This window comes from Haliotis rufescens, unplaced genomic scaffold (assembly GCF_023055435.1).
Source record: "Haliotis rufescens isolate VD_foot unplaced genomic scaffold, xgHalRufe1.0.p SCAF_7, whole genome shotgun sequence".
In the NCBI taxonomy this organism is placed as follows: Eukaryota; Metazoa; Mollusca; class Gastropoda; order Lepetellida; family Haliotidae; genus Haliotis; species Haliotis rufescens.
The window spans coordinates 58,219,196-58,241,859 of NW_025964361.1; the positions used below are offsets into that span (position 1 = coordinate 58,219,196).

The 22,664-nt window shown below is 39.4% G+C and overlaps 1 protein-coding gene across 1 annotated transcript in view; it reads left to right on the forward strand.

Moving 5' to 3' along the window:
• The window catches only part of LOC124147568, a 39,369-nt gene extending 17,121 nt beyond the window's left edge, over nt 1-22,248 (forward strand). The window contains exons 13-37 of the mRNA XM_048388230.1: nt 1,084-1,224; nt 2,391-2,600; nt 3,068-3,262; nt 4,417-4,548; nt 6,786-6,932; nt 11,217-11,360; nt 13,600-13,734; nt 14,135-14,255; nt 14,346-14,437; nt 14,726-15,120; nt 15,232-15,319; nt 15,415-15,491; nt 15,697-15,733; nt 15,885-15,985; nt 16,148-16,273; nt 16,499-16,644; nt 17,296-17,431; nt 17,532-17,678; nt 17,907-17,928; nt 18,145-18,179; nt 18,617-18,736; nt 19,559-19,675; nt 20,081-20,217; nt 20,412-20,544; nt 20,783-22,248. Of these exons, the coding sequence (XP_048244187.1) occupies nt 1,084-1,224; nt 2,391-2,600; nt 3,068-3,262; nt 4,417-4,548; nt 6,786-6,932; nt 11,217-11,360; nt 13,600-13,734; nt 14,135-14,255; nt 14,346-14,437; nt 14,726-15,120; nt 15,232-15,319; nt 15,415-15,491; nt 15,697-15,733; nt 15,885-15,985; nt 16,148-16,273; nt 16,499-16,644; nt 17,296-17,431; nt 17,532-17,678; nt 17,907-17,928; nt 18,145-18,179; nt 18,617-18,736; nt 19,559-19,675; nt 20,081-20,217; nt 20,412-20,544; nt 20,783-20,854 (3,206 nt within the window). The 3' untranslated portion in view covers nt 20,855-22,248. The remainder of the gene's footprint in view (nt 1-1,083; nt 1,225-2,390; nt 2,601-3,067; nt 3,263-4,416; nt 4,549-6,785; nt 6,933-11,216; nt 11,361-13,599; nt 13,735-14,134; nt 14,256-14,345; nt 14,438-14,725; nt 15,121-15,231; nt 15,320-15,414; nt 15,492-15,696; nt 15,734-15,884; nt 15,986-16,147; nt 16,274-16,498; nt 16,645-17,295; nt 17,432-17,531; nt 17,679-17,906; nt 17,929-18,144; nt 18,180-18,616; nt 18,737-19,558; nt 19,676-20,080; nt 20,218-20,411; nt 20,545-20,782) is intronic.
• The last annotated feature ends 416 nt before the right edge of the window (nt 22,249-22,664 follow it).

Below are 22,664 nucleotides of genomic sequence, written 5' to 3' on the forward strand. Positions count from 1 at the left end.
ACCAGTTAATGGGTTACTTGAAGGGGAGTAAAGTTGTATATGACGGTGATGTACAGTGGTTCACAAAAGTATATGCACTTTATGTATTCGGAATAAAACCTCTATATCGCAAGAGCTGAAACTCATGCTAAGACGTTCAACACTGTTTGAATCATACTCTTAAAACAACAAATGGCTAACAAAAAATGGATTTGAATTAAATTACAATGGAAGATTTAGAAAGGATCTGAAGTAAACAATAATGCACATCATATTTCAGATTAAGGTTGTGAACATCGTTAACACAGCATCCTGAAACGATGACGTCGCAACGAGACATTTTAAAACAACGTTACACTGTAACTCAATCATGAGATTGTGACAAAACGTAATAATATAACGATAACAATTGTTACAAAGCCCAACATGTTAAGACAGTGACGGAACTTGTGTCCAGGCTCTGAGAGGTCCTCTGAGAAATGAGAAGTGACTCAAACAAGCTGCCGACATCTAATTCTACACGAGCAGAGTGTATTTTCAATTAAGATTAGATTATAAAGTTATGTATATGTATGGTATTTCGAAACAACAAAGAAATACATTATTGAGATAAAGTGACATTAGGCTAAAACAGTGAATAACATTTGCACATGGATATTGTTAAGTTTACTGATGTCTCAATGCAACGACTTAGAGAAAATGCATATATTATATTTTGATTGCTACCATCTGCTGAACAAACCGTCTGAAGGGAGGTAGGTCGGTGGTTCGATCCCCCAGTCTTTAAGACCAAAGAAATTAAGAGAATACACTTGCCGTTACGCTGTCTGGAGCTCTGCGTTAAGGGGGTAAAGTAAGGACTGCACGACTCGGAGGCTGTGTAACGAGTTTCGTTCTTAAAAACTGTGGCATGGTATCTCAATGGGATTACACTATCGTCCAGACTTATTCAGGCACATCGCTGTGAGAGTGAACTAACCTTGAACACGACGTTAAACCTCACCTCATCACACCCCATCCCATCCGACCCACATCTCACCTCACCTCACCTCATTTGGTCAGGTTCCTTTTCAGCTTTAACTGTTCCAATGTATATCTCCCCAGGTTCCTGTTCCCGGGGAACATTCGGAGATTCGTGTAGCTACACCTGTCACTGTGGGCAGTCCTGTAACCAGACAACTGGTGTTTGTGGAGGTGTCTGTGATAGAGGCTGGGTGGGAGGACAGGGGGGAACCTGTCAGAAAGGTAGGGATATAATTAAAAAGCATGACTGGCTGGGCGAGTGAGTTCTTGAGTGGGTGAGAGAATATGTTTGGGTGGGTGTACTGGTACTTGTACGTCTGAGTGAGTGAGTGAGTGAGTGAGTGAGTGAGTGAGTGAGTGAGTGAGTGAGTGAGTGAGTGAGTGAGTGAGTGAGTGAGTGAGTGAGGTTGGCTGACTGGTTTGGTCAGTGCGTGTGTGTATTAGTGTGTTTGTGGCTGGTTAGATGTGCGGGTGAGTGAGTGAGTTTTACTATCATAAGGGCGTGTGAGGCTGTTAGCTTGAAGACCAAAGTGAGGTAGGTATCAAATGTTTACCAGTTTGGTGAAAACAGAGAGCACTGGTATGGTACAGACAAACCATAAAACACAGGATGAATATGAATTGAAGGCATGTCTGCTCTGCGTGTATGTTTCTTCAAAACCATTTGAAAAGTATAAAATAAGTTTGATAATGCAATGCAGGATATATATACTCAAAGGCACTCGAGAAAAAGTGGCCGCGACTTACTGTATTACCAGGTCCTGTTGTGTCAATCCGAGTGAGTGAGTAGAGGTTGGCTGGTTGAGAGGTTGGAGCAGTGGGTGGGTGTATTGACTGAGTTGTTAGTAAATTTCTGCTATGCGTATATGTCTCTACAAAACCGTTTTAAAGTATAACATTTGTTTGATATTTCATAATGCAGGGGGCGTTCGGTCGTCACGTCGAAGACCCGGGTTCGATTTCCGACACGGGTACAATGTGTGAAGCCCATTTCTGGTGTCCCCCTGCCGTGATATGCTGGAATATTGCTAAAAACAGCGTCAAATCATACTCACTCACTCACTCACTCACTCACTCGTAATGCAGGTTATATATATTCATAGGTTATTCTAGCACAGGTGGCCGTTACATAATGTACTTCGTGTCGTGTAGTTACCCACCAGATCTTCTTGTCGTGAGTAAAGTTTTCTGTATTCGCACTTGGTTGTCAATATATCCGTACACTGTATATCTGTTACAAGTAATATAAACACCATTTTAGGACTCGAGACTTTTGAATGTATGGTTTGGTTTTGAATGGATATGTATGCCTATTACAGTGTAATGTCTATTCTGGACACTTCTTGTGTTCATTACTTGAGTGAAATGTTGTGTTGGTATCAAAACAGAAAACGTTGCCTTAGGAAAAGACGCCTCATCTCCTACTCGACTGTGGTCGTTTGCCTGGACTGCAGACAAAGCTGTAGATGGAAACTCTAGCCAGGATGTGTACCAAGACTCCTGTTTCCACTCTGCTGACAACGTTAGGAGTTTGTGGACAGTGGATCTGGGAGACGACTACAGGATACATGATGTCAGGATATATCATCAGAAAAATCGTATGACTTTTATGCATTGACACTGTGAAGTCACGATCAAACTGTCCTCTTTACATAATATAGTGTTACATATCAGGTCACCCCATGGGGACCAGGATTGGAACAGTTCTATTAATTGTTGTGAGGTATGGATTTTCTTATCGGGTCATCAGGCTTGGTGACTTAACTTCGTGTCATCGTTCAAAGACGGCTTGGGATGTTGCATATAATGTCAACCACAGGTTTGCCTGGCCCAGACTAATATATGTAAAAGTCGCCATATCATTATAGCTAGGTTTAACTAGGTTAAAGCATATAGTAATATTCTTTATACCTCTGTACATACAATTATAATAACGTTTGTGCACTGTGATATATTAGCACAGTAACCGTTTCGAAAATTCAGGAGCATTGTCAGCCTCTCGTTGTCTACCGACTACAATGCCAATTTAGTATTGATTATGTATTTGAACTGATACTTATTACAGATCTTTCTCGAATTCGCACGGCTGCACTCTACCTGAGCAACACCAGCAATACAACCAGTGTTCCCTGCTACACCTTCCCGTCCAACACTTCAGACACTGGCGACGGTATCTACAACGTGATCTGTGATGGAATGGGGAGATACTTCACCATCACTGATCCCACACATTTGAATCTGTGTGAAGTAGAGATTTATGGTATGGTATTTTCAGAAGTGTAATTTGTATCTTAAAGGAACCATTTCCCGATGAGAGAAGGAATATATCTATCATATTGGCATATTATAAAGATAATCAAATTATTCAGTTATGTACATGAGACAACAAAGGAATACAATATGCCCATGCATCATATTTTTGTGTATAAGAATATGGTTAGGCCCCGATTTGTTCGACCTATGACTATCTCAATTTGTGCCAACAGATGGTGCCTTGATATTTGACATTTATTTTGAATCTTTTAAGGGTCTTGACCCCGACATTGGAAACATGGGCACAGTTGCCATATCAATTTCCACCCACATCTAACATTTCTGAAGGGGAAGTTAGCGTTAATGTGAATGCATTGTTGTATAAGAGGGCGACGGATCAATCTTCCTTGTCACAACTGTAGTCAATGAGCTTCGTACTTCATTGAGGGTATTTGAGCTACACTGGCCTTCTCATATGTTACTGAAGATACGCCTGGGTGAGATGAAGGGCATTTGATGTACTGGTAACTGGTCAATTCCCAGTGGTGGCTCCCGTCAGACAACAGTGTCGCCGTGATTCCGTTTTAATCTCTAAGTTGTCAAGATTAAGTTGTCAAGTTCATGTTGCAACTTGATGATGATTAAAACACAATGTCTTCAAGGATGTTGTTTCACCCTCAGTCATCAGCCACCATCTGTTGTCAATAAGGTTATGTATGATCAACAGTGTATCAATCTTCAAAATACTTAAAAACCAGGAGCGGTAAAGTGAACATCCAGCCATGTTATGCATGTCATTGTGCCTTTCCAATCTTCACACATTTTCACAGTTAAAGGAGAACTGTGTAATAAAACTGTCTTTAAAAACTGAAGTGACATTGATATCGGCTAATCGGTTATGATCAATAGAGTTCGTTTATCAATCTACAAAACACTTCAAAACAATTTTACTTGCAGATCTCCGTAAAATGTCACAATGAGGAATTAATCTAGACCCAGTGCCTATTTTACATTCAATTACATATGCAATAAACACTGTAGTGTTGTTATATATAATATTCATATATTAGTGACACTTTTGTAACCACACACTAAAAGACCATTGGAAATGGTCTTTTTCCATATTATGTATGGCTATATTTTCTATCATCCTTTAACAAGTTTGCAGCCCAGGAGTCTTTGGTGATAGCTGCAATCGGTTCTGCCATTGCCTCCAAGCAGCATGTGACCAAGTCAGTGGTGTGTGTCCTGGAGACTGTAGACCAGGGTGGCAGGGAGACAGGTGTGATACAGGTGAGGAGATTCAGTCAGTGGTGGGTCCTGGAGACTGTAGACCAGGGTGGCGGGTAGACAGGTGTGATACAGGTGAGGAGATTCAGTCAATGGTGTGTGTCCTGGAGAGTGTAAACCAGGGTGGCAGGGAGACAGCTGTGATACAGGTGAGGAGATTTAGTCAGTGGTGTGTGTCCTGGAGATGGTAGATCAGGGTGGCCGGGAGACAGATGTGATAGAGGTGAAGAGATTCACTCAGTGGTGTGTGTCGTGGAGACTGTAGACAGGTAATTATAGTATGACTCGCGGGCTCTATATTGTCGCGTTGTCGGTAAATCTCGTAAGCTAGATCCCCTGTCAACTGTTTACTTATGCAAAACTGAGCACACAATTTCAACGTATGATCGAATAAAGGACTTAATGTCACTTTATGTTACTTTAAACCGCCTCCGTGGTCTAGTAGTAGAGCGTCCGCCCGGACAGCGGAAGGTCCGGGGTTCGATCCCCGGCCGCGTCATACCAAAAGACGTTAAAAGATGGTACTTGTTGTTACACTGTCTGGCGCTCGGCATTAAGGGGCTAAAACAAGGACTGGTCGGCTCGGAATCAGTATACTGTGTCTGACTTGGGTATTCATGTTAAACTGCAGCATGGTATCTCAGTGAGCTAGCACTATAAATCGGCATCAGTCCGGACTAGTACAAGCAGCCACACAAACACACACACGTACATGCACGCCGCTATATAAGTGCAATAATCTTGGACGCGACGTTAAACCCCATTGCACCTTACCTTATGTTACTTTATGTCACGGCTACTCGTAAGTACACACGTTAATTTTTTTATGATAGTTCCTGGAATGTTTTTGAAGTGGAATTGTCCCTACTTTCATTCGAAATTGATTAGCAAAGAATTCACTTGTTTGGACAATGTCCTTGGACCCGACCTAATTTGTTTGCATACTGATTTTGCATAATCCAAAACAGAAAGTGATGTAAACCATATAATCCACACGTATCACCAACAATTTAGTGACACCGCGATATAGAGTTTCCCGCCCTTGAATCGCCACTTAAGTACTTTGTTTACCGAAATCCAAATTAATGTGTCATAAAAGTTGAATAGAGAACAAGAAACATTTTGTGTATGACATATCTAATGTGTTTGTAAACATTCGCCATTTCGATCCATTATAATTTAACTACCGCGATAACACAGCATACCATGCTGATTGTACTGTAATGAGCTGTTTACTGAGAAAACAACATCAATGCAAATACAGTCAGGACATTGAGACAGGAATTAGGCACCAATTGCACTCCCCTCCTTACTGATCTATATTAAATGCACATGAATCAGCATTCCTCTTTGGAATCAAAACACAAGGATTAGGCCAAAAGGGTTGAATGAGTTGGGTTTAACTATGCGTTGAACAGTATTCCAGTTTTATCAGCTTCATGAAGAGATTGATGCAGCGATGTGTTCCCCTGTGTGTTGAAAAGGGAGGTAGATGTGATACAGGTGATGAGATTCATTCAGTAATGGGTGTCCTGGATTCTCTGGACTTGGATGGCAGGGAGGCAGGTGTGATACAGATGAGGTGATTAAGTCAGTGATGTTTGTCCTTGACACTGTAGACGGGGACAGAAGGGAGACAGTTGTGATACAGATGAGGGATTGAGGTGTGTTTCCTGGAGACTGTAGACCGGGGAGACAAGTGTGTGTCCTGGGACCAGCCGAACAAAGGTAGAAGGGTGCAGTGAAGGGCTTTGGCTGACAAGCATGTTACACGGGTGAACGAGGTTATTGAATGACATTATTATTTTGGTCATCAGCGTGGGTGTCAATAAGCGAATGTAGTAGTGTAATTGATGTAATTGAACATATCATCCACATTTATGTAGCAATGACTGAAAATAGAGTGTGTTTCATTTTGAAAAATGCGTCAAGAAACTAACTATGTAAACATGATCATTTTGACACTCGTCGGTGGCATGAAATAACATGTTATGGAGCCGGTGGTAAAATATGAAGTTGACAAAACTTACGTACAATATTATATCAACTGCAATTGTGGACATTTAAATTGATGGATCCTGTCTTTGTATAGCAATAAATCCGTGCTATAGGCAAATACATACACATTAGTAGGTAATCATATTTCATTGTGATTCCTTCGTAATAGCTACCTATCATATTGTAACTTATCCCTGAATGGAGAGTCTTGATTAAAAGAATTAATTGTTTTTTTCCTGTAGAATGTGACACTGATTACTATGGAGTCAACTGTGTGGACATATGTACTACCAGGAAATGTTCCGGTGTCAACTCGTCATGTGATCGCTACAATGGATCATGTGACAAGGGATGTCTCCCTGGATGGACAGGTGTGGACTGTACACAAGGTACATTTTGACAAGTTGGAATGTGTTATTTATGATTTTATTATGTTTTTGCCCCTGGCATGATTCTCAGTATATATATAGAGGATTCATCACGAGTGTTTTTTAATATGGGAAATATCAACCGAGTCTTAGTTAATCGGTATTTGCCGAGCCTTTGGCGAGGCAAATACCGTTTAACGGGACGAGGTTGATATTTCCCATATTAAAAAAACACGAGTGATGAATTCTATTTATCATTTTCACATTTTTGCTTCCCAATTAAGGAAAAATTGCATTAAACATTAACATCAGCAACTTGTCGAAATCTTACGTATAGATCGTGCGTAGTGATACATGTTTTCCATAGCCGTGTAAACCAAAATAAACAACCTCTTAACTCCTTTATGGCAATTTCCTTCGCTGAGAAAAAAAGTTCCTCGGATTATTTTAAACAAAATACTTGAACAGACTTTTGCAGAATAATTGAAACTTTAATAACGGTAACAACAACGATTCTGTGTAATCTGATCATATCTCTGGTGTAACTTCACTTATAATATATAGTTTCAAATCAAACCGCTCTCTCACTTGAAGAATGTCTCGCGGCTGAGAGGTCAGAGTTAGATGCATTAGTCGGTGTCACTATCACTTTCGATGACAATCCGGCGTGTTTTGACTGGGACCGGGCTTGGAGGTTCAACGAGATTAATCGTTATGTTTCCACCAGTAATGTTGCCAGCAAACATAGTGTTAACACCACCAGAAACATGTATTATTTGAGACCGCTGACTGTGTTGTCTACTGTCGATTTGGACATTACGCGAGGGGCCGCTCTTCATGACGGGAGTGTCACCAACAAGCTGGGATGTCACAGTGTGCGATAGAGTGTTTCGTGAAATGATGTTGGATATTTGCTTGTGCTGGTCAGGATTAATATGACAGTAATTGTTCACAGAATGGATGTTTTTGTGGCCAGTTATCTGCATTATTTGATTTGGCGGAACATTATTGTCATTCAACTTTTGCACAAGGTGTTTGCGCGCAGAGTGATTTGTGAGTCGTTTCGATGTTTGGAGACTGGCGGCATCGCACATGTTTTTCATGAGAGAGGAAAGTTTGTTTTTCCCAATACGATAGCGGATAAACCACTGATCGCCAGGTTTAGGCATACCTAAAGTGTGTGTGCCGATGTAAAAGGGATCGTCATCTCGACAGAAGTCGAGTGGACGCGTGGAGGCATACAACTTATACACCTGCACAGGGCACCGAGAGGGATCAGCAACATTAGCCCACATTTTGGGCCTAACGTCGCGACAATCACGAGGATTCTCACCGGACCTATTCTTTTCTTGTCTCATGGACAGTTCAAGATATTCGTGATCGTCTCCATCAACATGCAATGTGATGTCCCCCCAACACATGTTGTAGTGATCACTGACACCTCTTAACCCGAAATGGAATGTGTTGTAGAGCCATAGACAGTTTATTATGCTCATTGGATTACTGATTCCAATGGATCCGGACTGCCACAGGGACTCGATCTCTTCATCACCAATCGGGTCGGCTCTCCTTGGTAAGTTGCCACGCCCTTCTTTCTTTAGTTCAATTTTTCTCCACTTTAATACTTCCCGTGATCGTGAAAATTCTAAAGATGACGTGAGTGAATAGCCATACCCCCTTCGTTTTAGTGATCTCTCGATGCTGCTCTGAAAACCCGTGAGACTGTTTAGTTCATAATTTTCCCCATTTGTTTTTCGAACACTAATGAAAAACTTGCAGAGAAGTGTGTCTAGTTCGTTTGTGGGGATTTCGTGCATTTGGCGAAATTCATTTTGGACTTTTAGAAAGTTATCGAACAGTTTCAAGTCGTACAAAGCTTTCTTGGCTGTGTTTTTGTTTTGATTGTCTAGGATCACACCATCGATCATGCCGTCCTCAACAGCCACAAATCTTCCTTGGGCACCTTTCGGCTTTGTGTTCGTCGTCTGCTTCGCTGTTCTCGACGATGGCGTTTCGATGATGAAACTTTGGCCACAGGGAAGTTTTAATAATCTGCCTTCATCACAGTCAAATTCAAATTCGGTACCATCAACCTGTAATATCCATTTGTCAACACGGATATCACTGTAGCACTTCCCCTTTGATCTATTAAAACATTGTCTCCAACATCAAAGGTATCCATGTTGTTTGTAAACACCTACTCACGTGCACCGGCGAAAAAAGTCCCACTTCCGGCTATCTAATTTGCATATCTAATTTGCATACTTATGCCATTGGGGTATGGCATACATGTTTTTATGTCATAAGCTTTTGTCATGGATAAATGCTTTAGTTAAATGATAAATATATATATATATATATATATATATATATATATATATATATATATATATATATATATATATATATATATATACGGAGTGGACTCTAAAGTCTAATCTCTCTGTGATATGTTACTCGTTGTTTTAAATTTCTTTCTTTGACATGTTTAAGAAGTACATCACACTTCAAGATAGCTGATACGAAGTTATATATTATTACCCTCAGTCATGCTATTTCAAGATAAATTATACACGTGGAAATATTTTATCTGCATAATGCGGACTAACGTCATATACGGAAATGGTTTTTCACACTGCAGGCAGAAATAATCAAGATATAAACAATTTGCATCCTTGTACAATATTAGCAAAGCCACATATTATGAGCACTCTATATTAATTTGAGTTGGTTTAACCTAAGTAAGACTCAACGTGGACTGTGCAGAATGGATGAGGAATTGTAAGAAAAGGTATAACTTTGAGCCAAACAAACATTGCGGTGATCGATTTAACTGTGACCAAGGATATTGATCTCTGAATGTCATGGTCTGATTTCAGTCACTGAGTGATTAATATGCAGTTTGTGTATGTTATAGTTACAGCGGCTCATCACGTCAATGTCAACAGTGTGGCTTTATATGTGCCTCTATGCCTAATTATGAAATGACACAATTAAGCAAAATGAATATAATACGCACACAGACATGCTCTCTCTTTACATATGTGCACTACATCAGTACATATTTACCAACACTTTCACAGAGTATGACATAATCATCAACTAACTCATACAAGACTTAGTGTACTATAATACTGTACAATATATCATTACATTCATAGCTGTATATTATTGCTAATGATTAATGTATTCTAATAGATACAGCTACAAGCTATAAACTATATAAAGTACTGAAAGCACCTTAAGCTTATAACAATATGGTTGTTAAACACTAATTACATTATATTCTAATTGGTTACCCTAGCAATGACTTAACATCACAATGCACACTAATGTATCATGGCTTTGAAGAATAAGTAATATGTTTACAACATTGCGCAACATGTGGATCACACTGCAAATTACACTATATAAAAATATGCAATTAAAATGATAAAAGTGTACTTAACAAGACTAAAATATCAGATACTAACCTCCTTATGATAAATATAAATATTACAGAGGTATAAATTAACTGACCCCAATCAATGCAGTGCTGTGAATCATGCAGAGTTGTAATGAAGCAGTGACCAGAGATGAGAAATATTGGTTGGTTGGTTGGTTGTTTGTTTAACGCCGCACTCAGCAATATTCCAGCTATATGACGGCGGTCTGTAAATAATCGAGTCTGGACCAGACAATCCAGTGATTGATATCATGAGCATCGTTCCACGCAATTTGGATCGATGACATGCATCAACCAAGTCAGCGAGTCTGACCACCAGATCCCGTTAGTTGCCTTTTACGACAAGCATAGTCGCACTTTACCGCAAGCATGGGTTGCTGAAGACCTATTCTACCCGGATCTTCACGGGTCTGAGAAATATTGAAGTGTTTAAAAGTAAAAACCTGGTCACATGCTACAGAAACAATAGGAAAGGCAATCACTGGCCAAGCTGTGGCTGGACCGTATCACTAAAGACCTTACATAACTATAACCCGTACTTTACCTAAGGATTAGTAGAAAATGGTCAAGTTAGTTTAAGGAGCTATTCCCATACTTAACTCAATCATTTACATACATTTAAAATATGTAAGTTAAAATACACACTACTTACATTCTGCTACATTATGTTATCTGATTTATTATCTCTATGTCGACTTGTTCGTGAACATAGTCCTGTAAGCATCAAACTGGTGCATCGGTTTCGTGTTAATCTGACTACCCTGTCCAAAGCAGAGATGCCCTCGTCGAACATACATGTTATTTGTTTGTTTCTTGATGCATGTTTTACCAAGAAAAGTAACTCAGTGCTTCCATCACAGAATGTAACAATGGAACCTATGGAGCTAACTGCAACATGACTTGTTCAGAAAGAAAATGTGCAGGAGACTCGTCTTGTGATCATGTGAGAGGAACATGCACATCTGAATGCGTATCTGGATGGAAGGGTGAAGACTGTACCACGGGTAAAGACATAGTTTAGTCGCCTTGCACATATACACAGTTTTTTTATGGCTACATGCAAGTATACACCGTGTAGAATATATGTCCTTATGACAAAAGGGGTGGTCACTGAAAGTTCGATGAACCCAGTTCTCCTCATTCTTGCCCTTGGTTCTTGGTACCTACCGCATGCTTTGTTACCATTTGTTATGGTAGTTTGCCTTAATGCATGTCAATTCCAAATATACGCGTGTGTGTGTTTATTTCAATTTATCAATCAAATGAGAATTCTTAAGATACTAAATGTTAATACAGAAAGTTGTTTTATTTGTTGGTGGTTACTTTTTGAATATAAGTGCTCCCTAGCTCTAAGACAAACATCAACACACGGCGGTCAGTAGATGATGAAATCCCAACGTAACCTGAGCCTATGGCCTAAAGAAAATATGCCTTATGAAATGTTTTGTACTGTATTGGAACGTCTGAGATTACGTGGAGTTAATATATACCGCCAATATTGAAATATAATTGAGATTTTCTAATGGTACACTGTTTGTTGATACATAATCCACATGTAGGATGATAGCCACCTTAACTGTCCAGCCTTGTGGGTGCGTTTATGCGAGCTGTATGCCCACCTGAAGAGAAATTACTGTTTGATGACAGAAGGTTCTTTACTGCTATCAATTTTGAATGAAAATTCTACCGATTTGAAAGTCTGTCTTTGAAATGATTGAATAGTATACTATTCCAGAAAATTATCAAACTGGAATGTCATGTTGAGCTATTGCCACGGTATTGAACGTTAATCACACTGTAATTAGTCGACTCATTAGAAAACGCACGTTTACTGGACATGTGCGGGACTTGTCGAGATCAGGACGTCCAGGGAAGACTCGTGCCAGAGGTGGCAGGGTCCTTTGTACGCCAGGCACAACAGATGCTAATTTGAACTTGCTGTGTCCTTTGTCATCACTGGCATACCCACATCAGAGTGTACCTTAGCACCAGTCAGGCGTCTACTGACAGCAGCAGGTTATCAGAAGACCAGTAAAGCGTCCACCCTTTCACCCTAACACATGCGGGACAGTTTGGACTGTTGTCAGGCCAGAGCACATCGGAACTTGAGGTCACGAAGGAGGATTTATTGGTCTGACTAGCGTCGGTTTTGTTGCACCACATTGATGGAAGGACTGGTGTCAGTAGGCAAAGATGAATATCTTATCATCAGCACAACATCCAGGAAACACTGGCATGTGTTGGCGGCTCAGGCATGGAATGGGAACGTTGTTCCTTTGATTGTAAACATTAGGTGGACAAAGGTACCAGGATGCCATACTTGACTGTTTTGTTGTGCCTCGTTTGATAACCATGCATTTGTCCTGTCTTCAAGGACGACAATGCCTATCCCCACCGAGCCAGAACTGTGACTGACCATCTCCATAACGACAATGATTCACTGCCTTGGCCTTCTCAAAGCCCAGACCTGATTCCAATCGAACATCTATGGCATCAGTTGGGAGATGGGTTAGAGACAAGAATTGACACAGGCAGTGCATCAGAAATGGCAACACATCCCTCAATTGAGGATCAGGCGTCTGATATTGAGCACGATGAGACGTCTTTGCGATGTGATTCGTGTGTTTTGTGGTTCACCAGATATTGACTAACACTGTTGATCATTTAACTGTGACATGAGTACAACGTTATTAAGACACGTACGTTTTGATCTGTGCATCTCATTCCTGAAGTTACCATACGTATACAACCTCTATTTATCTCCGATTACAGTCATTGTCGTCACTGGGGAATGAAGTTGTTGTTATTCTTTGCACATGCTTATTATTCCTATTGTTTATAAAATAACATGTTGCACATTAAATTAAAACATACTTTTGATTGCTCTCCTTCCGCTTTCCAGTTTCTCCTTACACATAACTGTTCTATTACTATAATTTCTTGGCAGTGCGATACTTTTGACGAGGTGGAATATATATCTTCCTAGTTTGTGTTGTTAGCCTGTGACAGACAACATTACAGAGCCAACTGTATCAAGATCTGTGCCATTAGACACTGTGTGGGAAACTCTTCTTGTAACTCAACAGGGCACTGTGACGGTGGATGTGAGACAGGGTGGACACTGGTAATGAACCCATTGGGTTGATGAGAAAATACATTCGTCATATCCAATAACGGTTCATAATAAATGTATGCTCAAATTCGAACCATGGATTTTAATATTTTTCTTTGTTCATATTCTAGCGTGCATTCCTGGCCATTTTGGGGGCGAATGTAAAGAGGAGTGTGGACTATGCGCTGGCAATTACAGTTGTGACCCTAGTTCAGGCGAGTGTCCCTCTGGCTGTGTTGAAGGATACATGGGACCCCAGTGTAAAGGTAATCTTCACAGAATAACAGGAACAGCAATTAGACCAACCTGCAGGTTCATTCACACACATGTTAGAAATATCAAATACAATGTGTGTGAGGGGGAAACATGGTATGACACAGACTGGCCAAAGTCTTGTGAGCACAATGACCATATGGTCAATAATAAGGACAAGTGTCCGGTCCCTGATCAAGTTACTTAAAGGAATGGGATCAGATACAAATCATATACCTCGGCCATGCAGACACTTTTAGCAAATTCTTTCAATCATATGATTTTATCATTTATTGTCAGTAGATATTTAGCTAAGACACGATAACCATGTTAGAGAGCGTATTTTAGCTGACACATACACACATTACATCGACCAGGCATACATATATATATGTGTGTCATGTCATCGCACAGATCAGTCAGAAGCTGCCCAGTCAGAACCTGCCCAGACCGTCCCTGTCGCAGCTCTAGCAGGAACTGGAGTGGGTGTTGTGCTGGTGGCCCTCGTTGTCATCCTCGTTGTGCTTCTCGCAAGGTCAGTTACTGTATTGCCATAGAAACAATATTCCATACAAGTGTTGAGATTATATAATTTGATAGCAAATATGTATTGTACATTAAACAGAAGGAGACGGCAGAAAGAAAATGGATCTTCTTCCAATGAATCAGTTCTAAAAAAGACAGCACATGTCCCTTCCGTGAGGAAAAACGTTCAAGGTACATATTACAATCAGAAATGATTGTTTCAATTTATGCTGTCTTTGATATAAAAGTTGTCCATTTTGTAAAATGTGGCAGGTGCGTACTATTTTCTAGTACACCTATTAAGATCACTGATTTTCAGTGATTAGCTCATATTATTTTCATCACCCTTTCGCCTTTTACGCTCTCTCAGCTGATATTCGAGACTGATAATTCTTTGGCGTTGGTGCTTTAATGTATGTGAGGGAACCCAATTTATAAGTGATACCAATAAAACTAATGTGAATATGACATTGGGCACAGATGCAGAAAATACATACATAAATGTTGGATTTGATGAGGAAGCGAAGCCAGTCGTGTCATCCAAAAAGACTCGGACAACTACTGCACACGTGGCTTTAGGTTCTCCAGCCCCACATGGTCGCAATGTTAACATGCGTGAAAACCAAAGTGGGGACAAACGTGACAACGTACTTGTTAATCATCCAGTCGACAGTCAAGGTGTGCCCGTCCTGGAGGATGAAGAAGATTATGATGCCAATGCTCAGGTAACACCACAGGAAGCACCCGATCTTACTGCTAGAAGCTACTACAATCTGGATGATGTTGAAGCATGCCATGCTATCCCCGTGTCCTCACTTGCGACACGAGTGCAGGCGATGGAAGACCAGCCTGAAAGGGCTGAAGAGGAGTTTAAGGTCAGTTTCAGGAAGGAAATATATTGAAAGTCTGTGTAACCTTACACCTGATAGTATTACTATAACGATATCAGCCTCATGTTGGTGAAGTATGTCATTTCTTCCTTTCAGCGTCTACCTGATGGTTTCATGCATTCCTATGAGGAATCACAAAAGACGAAGAACAAAGGGAAGAACAGGTTCAAAGGATATTACCCATGTAAGGATAAAATATTGTATTTAAATTCTTTAATACACGAAAGCCTCCCCTTTTAAAGGATATTATGTTATGTACAATGTTTCTGTTTTTGCCAGATGACTTCAATCGGGTGATCTTGCATGACGCTAGTGAAGACAGTAGAGGTGACTACATCAACGCAAGCTACTTGGATGTGAGTTACAACTTTGTTATAACATTTTCTAAAAGTCAGAAGTATCCCCAAGATGAAAATGTTTTCAAATGTATTGTAAGGATGGTCAGGATAAACATTCAACTAAAGAATGAGAAAACTATTTTTCACATTTAACATACATATGTTGCAATTGCCATTGTTTGTATTAACGTTCTGTGATCTTTTTTCGCTGTTTTTCGTCCAGGGTTACAAGTCAGAGAAGCGTTATATAGCAGCACAAGGTAATATCAAATAGGGATTGGTCAATAAAAGGATGTAACGTTTTAACTCAAGGAACATAATGTAGATGAATAGAAGTTGGGTAAATACATTATCTCCGATTCGTCCTCAGCCGCGTTACGTTATAATTTGTTGAGTATTAACCTCGTACAGGTCCCTACAAATCGGACATAATAACGGACTTCTGGAAGATGATCTGGCAGGAGGGGTGCAGCACTATTGTCATGGTAACAGGTCTGGTGGAAGCATGCAAGGTATGAACTTAGTTCTCTGAGGTAATTAAACTTTCTGACTTTACAACAATAAGATTACATTTGTCTGTAAGAATTAATGTTATCTTTTTATGAAATCAAATTAAAAACACAGCTTGAAATGTTTATGGATGCAATTATTCATACATGTGAACTCTGTTAAAGATGAAGTGTCTACAATATTGGCCAGAGAAGGGTACCAAGACGTTTGGAGACATTTCAGTTACTATGGCAGCACAAACCCAACTAGCAAACTATACTGTCACCAAGTTGGCTGTCCAGAAAGAGAAAGTAGGTGTGAGTCTGAACGATGCTACCTATCGGTAAGCCATGCTGAAAGTCACATCAGAGACACAGTATGTGATGTCTTTCATTAAATGGACACCCATGTCCTCTCTTTTACAGAGGGTACCCATGTGTTGGAATTGTAAACGAAGTAGTAAGGATACACATATTATTGTCAAACGTTCGTTTAGCATTCGCTCATGGAAGATACATAATCATTTATGACGACAGGAAAGCATGAGACGGATTGTCCACCACCTTCACTTCACCAGCTGGCCAGATCATGGTGTTCCGGACACTGCTGCCCTGCTGGTCTTCATGTGGAGGGTTAAGGTCATATCTGGACAACAAACACAGCCGATTATAGTTCACTGCAGGTTCGGTTCAAAAGACGAAGTCAATAGCCATTAGGGGCGCTAAACTTTAAATACATCAATATCAAAGTTTAGTTTTCGAATTATTACTCAATGAACATTCTAAGAATATAAAGAATTGTGTATTGATACATATAACGTAGTGTGTATTTTACAAGAAATCATAACACTGATCCTATTTATTGAGCCATAATGATGTATACGAATACGATACTTTCAAGGCCCTGCATTTATATAAATATGAGCGAGAAAAATACAAGTATAAGAATCTCATTTTGCGATTCGGACGATAGCATAGTGATGATAACAAATGTCCGCGAAACGGTGAGCACATCCCGCCCCACCAGGATGTCACAAACACAAGGACTAGTCAAGTTTTTACCTGAAAAACCACGGCAACAAGTCAAAATAGGACATCATTTGTGTAACTGATTCGCATAATTTGGAAATGTCTTCGACATGTTTACTTAGAAAGGCCTTAAATCCAACATGTTGGATTGCTGGAACATTGATTATGAGCAGGAAGGTTTTTAAGTGATCTTAGTTTTCGAAGATAAAAAAGACACTGGTGCTTTTCGAATTCTTTGTACGTATTTCAAAGGATATTTAGGTGGTATTTGTTACTGTTTTGTTTAAACTCCTTCTTCAATCCAGTGCTGGTATAGGTCGAACAGGGACGTACATCACTATCGAAAGTCTTGTGGAGCAGGCGAAGACAGAGGGCATTGTGGACGTCGTTAGCTTCGTCTCCAACATGAGAGGGCAGAGGAAGAACATGATTCAAACAAAGGTATTTGTAAAACATGACAATTGTTTTATCCAAGTAGGATATCTTATTGATAACTATGTCATTGTTGATAACTTTCTATCAAACACCTTTACATATCCAGGAGCAGTACCTGTTCATCTATCAGGCGTTGGCAAGGGCCGTGTCAGAGGGGGACACAACACTTGACTCCACCTCCATCAAACACCTTGACCTCGGTCAGGTATTAGATGTTACTGTGGGCAATAGGACGGTACAACAACACCTCGAGGTAGGCATACCTATTAACACAAATTCACCTTTACTCCGTTCACGTATTGCAATTGAGCAGAAATCAGCCACCAACTGTCTGACCTGTCAACGTTGATTACACACTTTTGACAAGTGACGGTATAGATACACTCCATGTATCCAGATACACACTTTCCACGCAAAATAATAAGTTGTGCAGAATTTACATCACATTTAGTGATTGACTGACTCATCTCATTTATTTTAGGCTTTACAACGCGGAGGTGGGGGTGAGTACAGTATCATCCGAATTGCTAAAGTGGCAATACATGTAATGAAAGATCAACTGGTTATTTAACTCTGTAAACGTAAAATGGTATGTTATACATGCTAAGGAAGTGAACTAAGTCTGCGTGACCTTGAATATCGAGACACATGTCAACAATGTAACTTTGAAAATAGTCTTGTAGTTAAAGTTCTCCATATCAGTTGCAATTACCTTTCAGGGCATGCCGAGGGAGCAATTGTCACAAGCGTTCCTGTAAGTAAGCAGCGCAATACATCATGTTCAATGTACAGATGTTGTTCATTGAGTGGTGAAATGCTATATTTATCCTCAAATTTACAATTGATGTTTCACTCGAGTAAAATATCACTTTGTGCCTGTACTACTTTCAGTCTATCAGTCTTCAATTACGCTATGGTTTTCAGAGTAAGATCGTGCAGTTCATGCACGAACATACCTAATAAGTAAAGCAGTTGTCTTTTTCTGCGCCACTCATGACAATGTCGACATAGCAGATCACTTGATGATATCAACAAGTTATTTGACAAGAGAAAAATATGCTCTGTTTACTTGTACGTTTTTGGATAAGTCGCGTGAATAGCCCAAACATACAAAACTGACAATTCGGTAAAGAAGAATGAGATCAGTCATTATTATAACCCTTTTTATTAATACTCATTTCTATTTCGCAGTCATATGCATCTCTGAATGGGTTCTTTATTATGTCGTCACATCCGGAAAAAGAGGCCGTGTGGAATCAAGTTTACAACAGTGACTCGCACATTTTAATAACATATGCTGGAGGTGCTCTGGTCAGTATATATTTATGAACTGATATTTAAAAATGGTTTTATATATTCTAAGATATCAAGGCCACACATTCATGTCACGCTTTTTGCCCAAAGCATACACTTCATACAAACAGTAGTAACCATATTGTTGTTTCCTAATTAAGAGGAAGTGAGCTGGACCCATTTGAGGAGTGGGTTTATTTCCCGAAGAACGTTAAAGAAATATTGTCTATTTTTGTAGGAAAATGTGCATAATATTATCTTGATGAAATTGTTTCTTTCAAGAGCAACAACCACATAAAACAAAACATCATGCTCAAGAAACAACATCAGTCCTACGGATATGATGCTATAAATATGTCATTGTATGTTTTGTAGAGGTTATTTCAAGATGCATTACCAACGGTACATTAAATATAATTAAGAAACACATTTGACATTTACTTTGATTTAAAGTGCAGTTAGAATTGGCTTTCAACAATCCGTGCTTGTCGTAAGAGGCGACTAACGGGATCGGGTGCTGACTTGGTTGATTCACGTTATCGTATCCCATACATCGATGCTCGTGATGTTAATCACTGGATTGTCTGGTCCAGGCTCCACAATTTTCAGACTACCGTCATATTGCTGAGTGGGGCGTCAAAGACCCACTCACTATATTGAAAGTAAGCTGCATGTTAAATAGCTTCCGTAGAATAGTTTGATATATTATGTTCAAAGCCCGTACTCGTATTCACGGGAGCATATAATGTCCTGATGATAGTTACAGATGTAATAAACGACATATAGGTACAAGATCTATTTGATGTTCATAAATTAGTCATCATTAACAACTCGTTCCAGGATTACCTCCCATCAGTAGACTGTCCTGTTAGCACCACCAGGTTTGAAGTGAGCATGTCCAGGTCTACAGCTCTGTCTGATGACATCCTTCTGAACACAGTGGAGCTGAAACTAAAGGTTGAAAAACATAATATTTTCAATGCGAATACTGATGTACTGTGTGTAGCGTTAACCCACAGTGTTGTTGCTCGAGTTATATCACTATATCTTTTTACCACACGAAGAATCCTGTGTGGATTCTGGAGAGGAAAAGGTCACCAGTATCCCATATAAGAACCAGCTGAAGAGACCGGTGGCCAGGGTCGGTAACTTGGCTGATTGTGTGCCCGATAGTGTGGATCGTTGTTCATGTATTCAGCTCATGTTAACTGTTCAAGACTCGATTATTTACAGAAATCGTTCAACAGTGAGTCACTTACTCTCTACCGTGGCCTGAAAAATGTATACATGGCTACATACATGTGCATAACCTTAAACAGCAGTGTGCATTATAAGTAACCATTTAGTATTTTAATATTTCAGGATATCAATGACACTACTGTTATTCAACATTACCACATCATGGGGAGTGTGAGGGATCCCAGTTTCCACTTGCTGATTGACAACTTTCTCACGTGGACAAGTGATCCCAAACGAGGCTTAAGCACAGTGGTAGCAGAGTATGTACATACATATCACTGTTGGTGTTGTTGATCTGCAGTTGTTAGGATGTAATTAGTTGACACGACTAAGGTACATCGATGTCATAGTACCTTGCCTGGACATTGGCCGTCTGTTCAAATATAATCAAATGTTATAGGCAGTAAATTGTGAATTGAATTGTACTTATTTGAATGTTATTGGTTTATCACAGATCTGTGGAGGAGTTTCGTCTCTTGGTGCTTCTGCTTAACATCGCCAGCAGGCTGCAGGACGATGGTAGGGTGGACGTCATCAACAACATGCGACAGCTTTACGATCGTCTTGGTGGTCCGCCATTCACAGAGGTAAAATATGATATGCAAGGGTATCACCAATGTCTGTTCTCATGTTTCCTTGACCACATGGCAGCTACAGTTCTGATATGTGGCACACATCATCTATATTTCATTCAGGTTTTATAGAAATTGTATTCAGATATAGGTAAAATTGCATGTATTCAACAAGATGTTAAAATGTTTGTATTTTAATCGTCTTACAAACATGGGTGTACATTTGCTGAATTTACCTCGACTGTATTTTCAGACTGACGTGAGATTCTGTCTTGAGTTCACTCAGCGGAGGATGAAGACACTTGGAGTTTACGCCAATTTCTGACACCATATCCAGACGAAATCACCACTGGCTATATACACAGAGACTAAACTTATCTCAACTTGTGCCTAGGCATGAGTTCCTGCTCATTTAACAATACTGTACACTGCAAAGTCAAACTGACTTGTTTCCAATAACAATCTCAAAGCAAGATTTAAAATACAAAAAAATGCGAATTTCACACCACACATGCAATGTGTCAGATACATATTAACGGGATCAGTGTACAGATAATTACACCAGTCGACAAAGATCAGTATTAGCAATATATCACATATTGAAGTAGAAATGACACTAGTTCAAATACTAAACCGTTCCACAATCTCATATATCAAAATCATACTTATTATACTAGAGTAAGATAGCCTTCCCGGGGATAACCGGGTATAACAGTACAGCTGCTTCAAGTGTGACGCCCGTGCAGGATGCTATGTAGGAAAAGAAGACACCCTATTATTTAGTAGTTACTGTATTTAGGGAATGATAATCCCATGAATGTAAATTACGCGTTGGGTCCTATCACCGACAATAATCAGAAGTATAGTATCTTGCTTTTCTTTATGGTTGTGAAACCAAAAAGCATAATGGGATTTGTAATTATTTAAAGGTTTAATAATCTAAAACAGACAGTAGAACTTCGGATCATCATGATCATCATGGATTTTGTACATTGAACAGGCTAGCCTTCATCAGATGAAGGTTCATACTCCAAGGAATTCAGTCACTGACAAATTGTTCGATATGCTTATGCACATGCCTACCCCCAAAAAACCTCAGGGGACTCAGAGTCTCAGAGACATAGTTTGCTGTGTAGAGCTGTGTCAACAAAGTGGGGACATCTTGGGCTGCTTTCCCAAACATTAATCTGACTCACTTCATCTGACAACTCTTTGCTTGTACATTTTCCAATCAAAAGGGATAATATAATATTATACAGCATAGCATAGCATAGCATAATATATAATCAGTTATATCAATTTGTGATGTCAATAAATGTCAATGTAAATGTCAATAAACAGTGTAAAGAATGTCAATAAACTTCACAGTTATTGAAGCTTATGGCAGTATTAAGACATCCTTTAAGAGTAAAACAAAATCATGATGCATCTTTCGAGTGAAACCTGTTTTTGGAAGCACAGACACAGAAAGCCTTTCTGTCTCTGAATGTAATAATGCTATGTTATTAATCATAATATCCCCACAAGGATATGAGGATGTAAGAATTAAGAAAAGCATGTGAAACAATAGATACATATACATTGATATAAACTATTTCATTTCCGGATAGAATCAAATGACTCTTTTTGTAACATTCTTGTGATAGTTAATAAACTCATTATTCACATTCAAGATATATCTGTTACATTTTATGCACAAATAAATTAGATTATGTTGCCTTTGTGTTTTCATTGTTTTTCCTTTATCCTTATATTTACTGATTTAAAAGCATATGAAATGTTATCATTGAGACATGGATAGGGTTGGCTTTACGATACCTGATCACGATATCCCCTCCTTTGGTAATTTTGTGTTTTGGCCTTGCAATTACTGTATTGAAATATGAGTATCAACAGAACCGAGCATGTAAATATTATGAACTACTCCTCCATTGCGATATGAAATAGCACATGAGAAGAAATATTACCTGAATATCTCAAAGGGGCATATTTAGTGTCAATAACACTGAACATTCATTGTCGCGCAAGCAAGGTGTGGCTTTGTTCACGATTCAGTGTAAACGTTTCAGATAGGTGCACACCTTTTAGGCATTTAGATAGCTACATAAAATGTACATAGCACATATTATCACCAT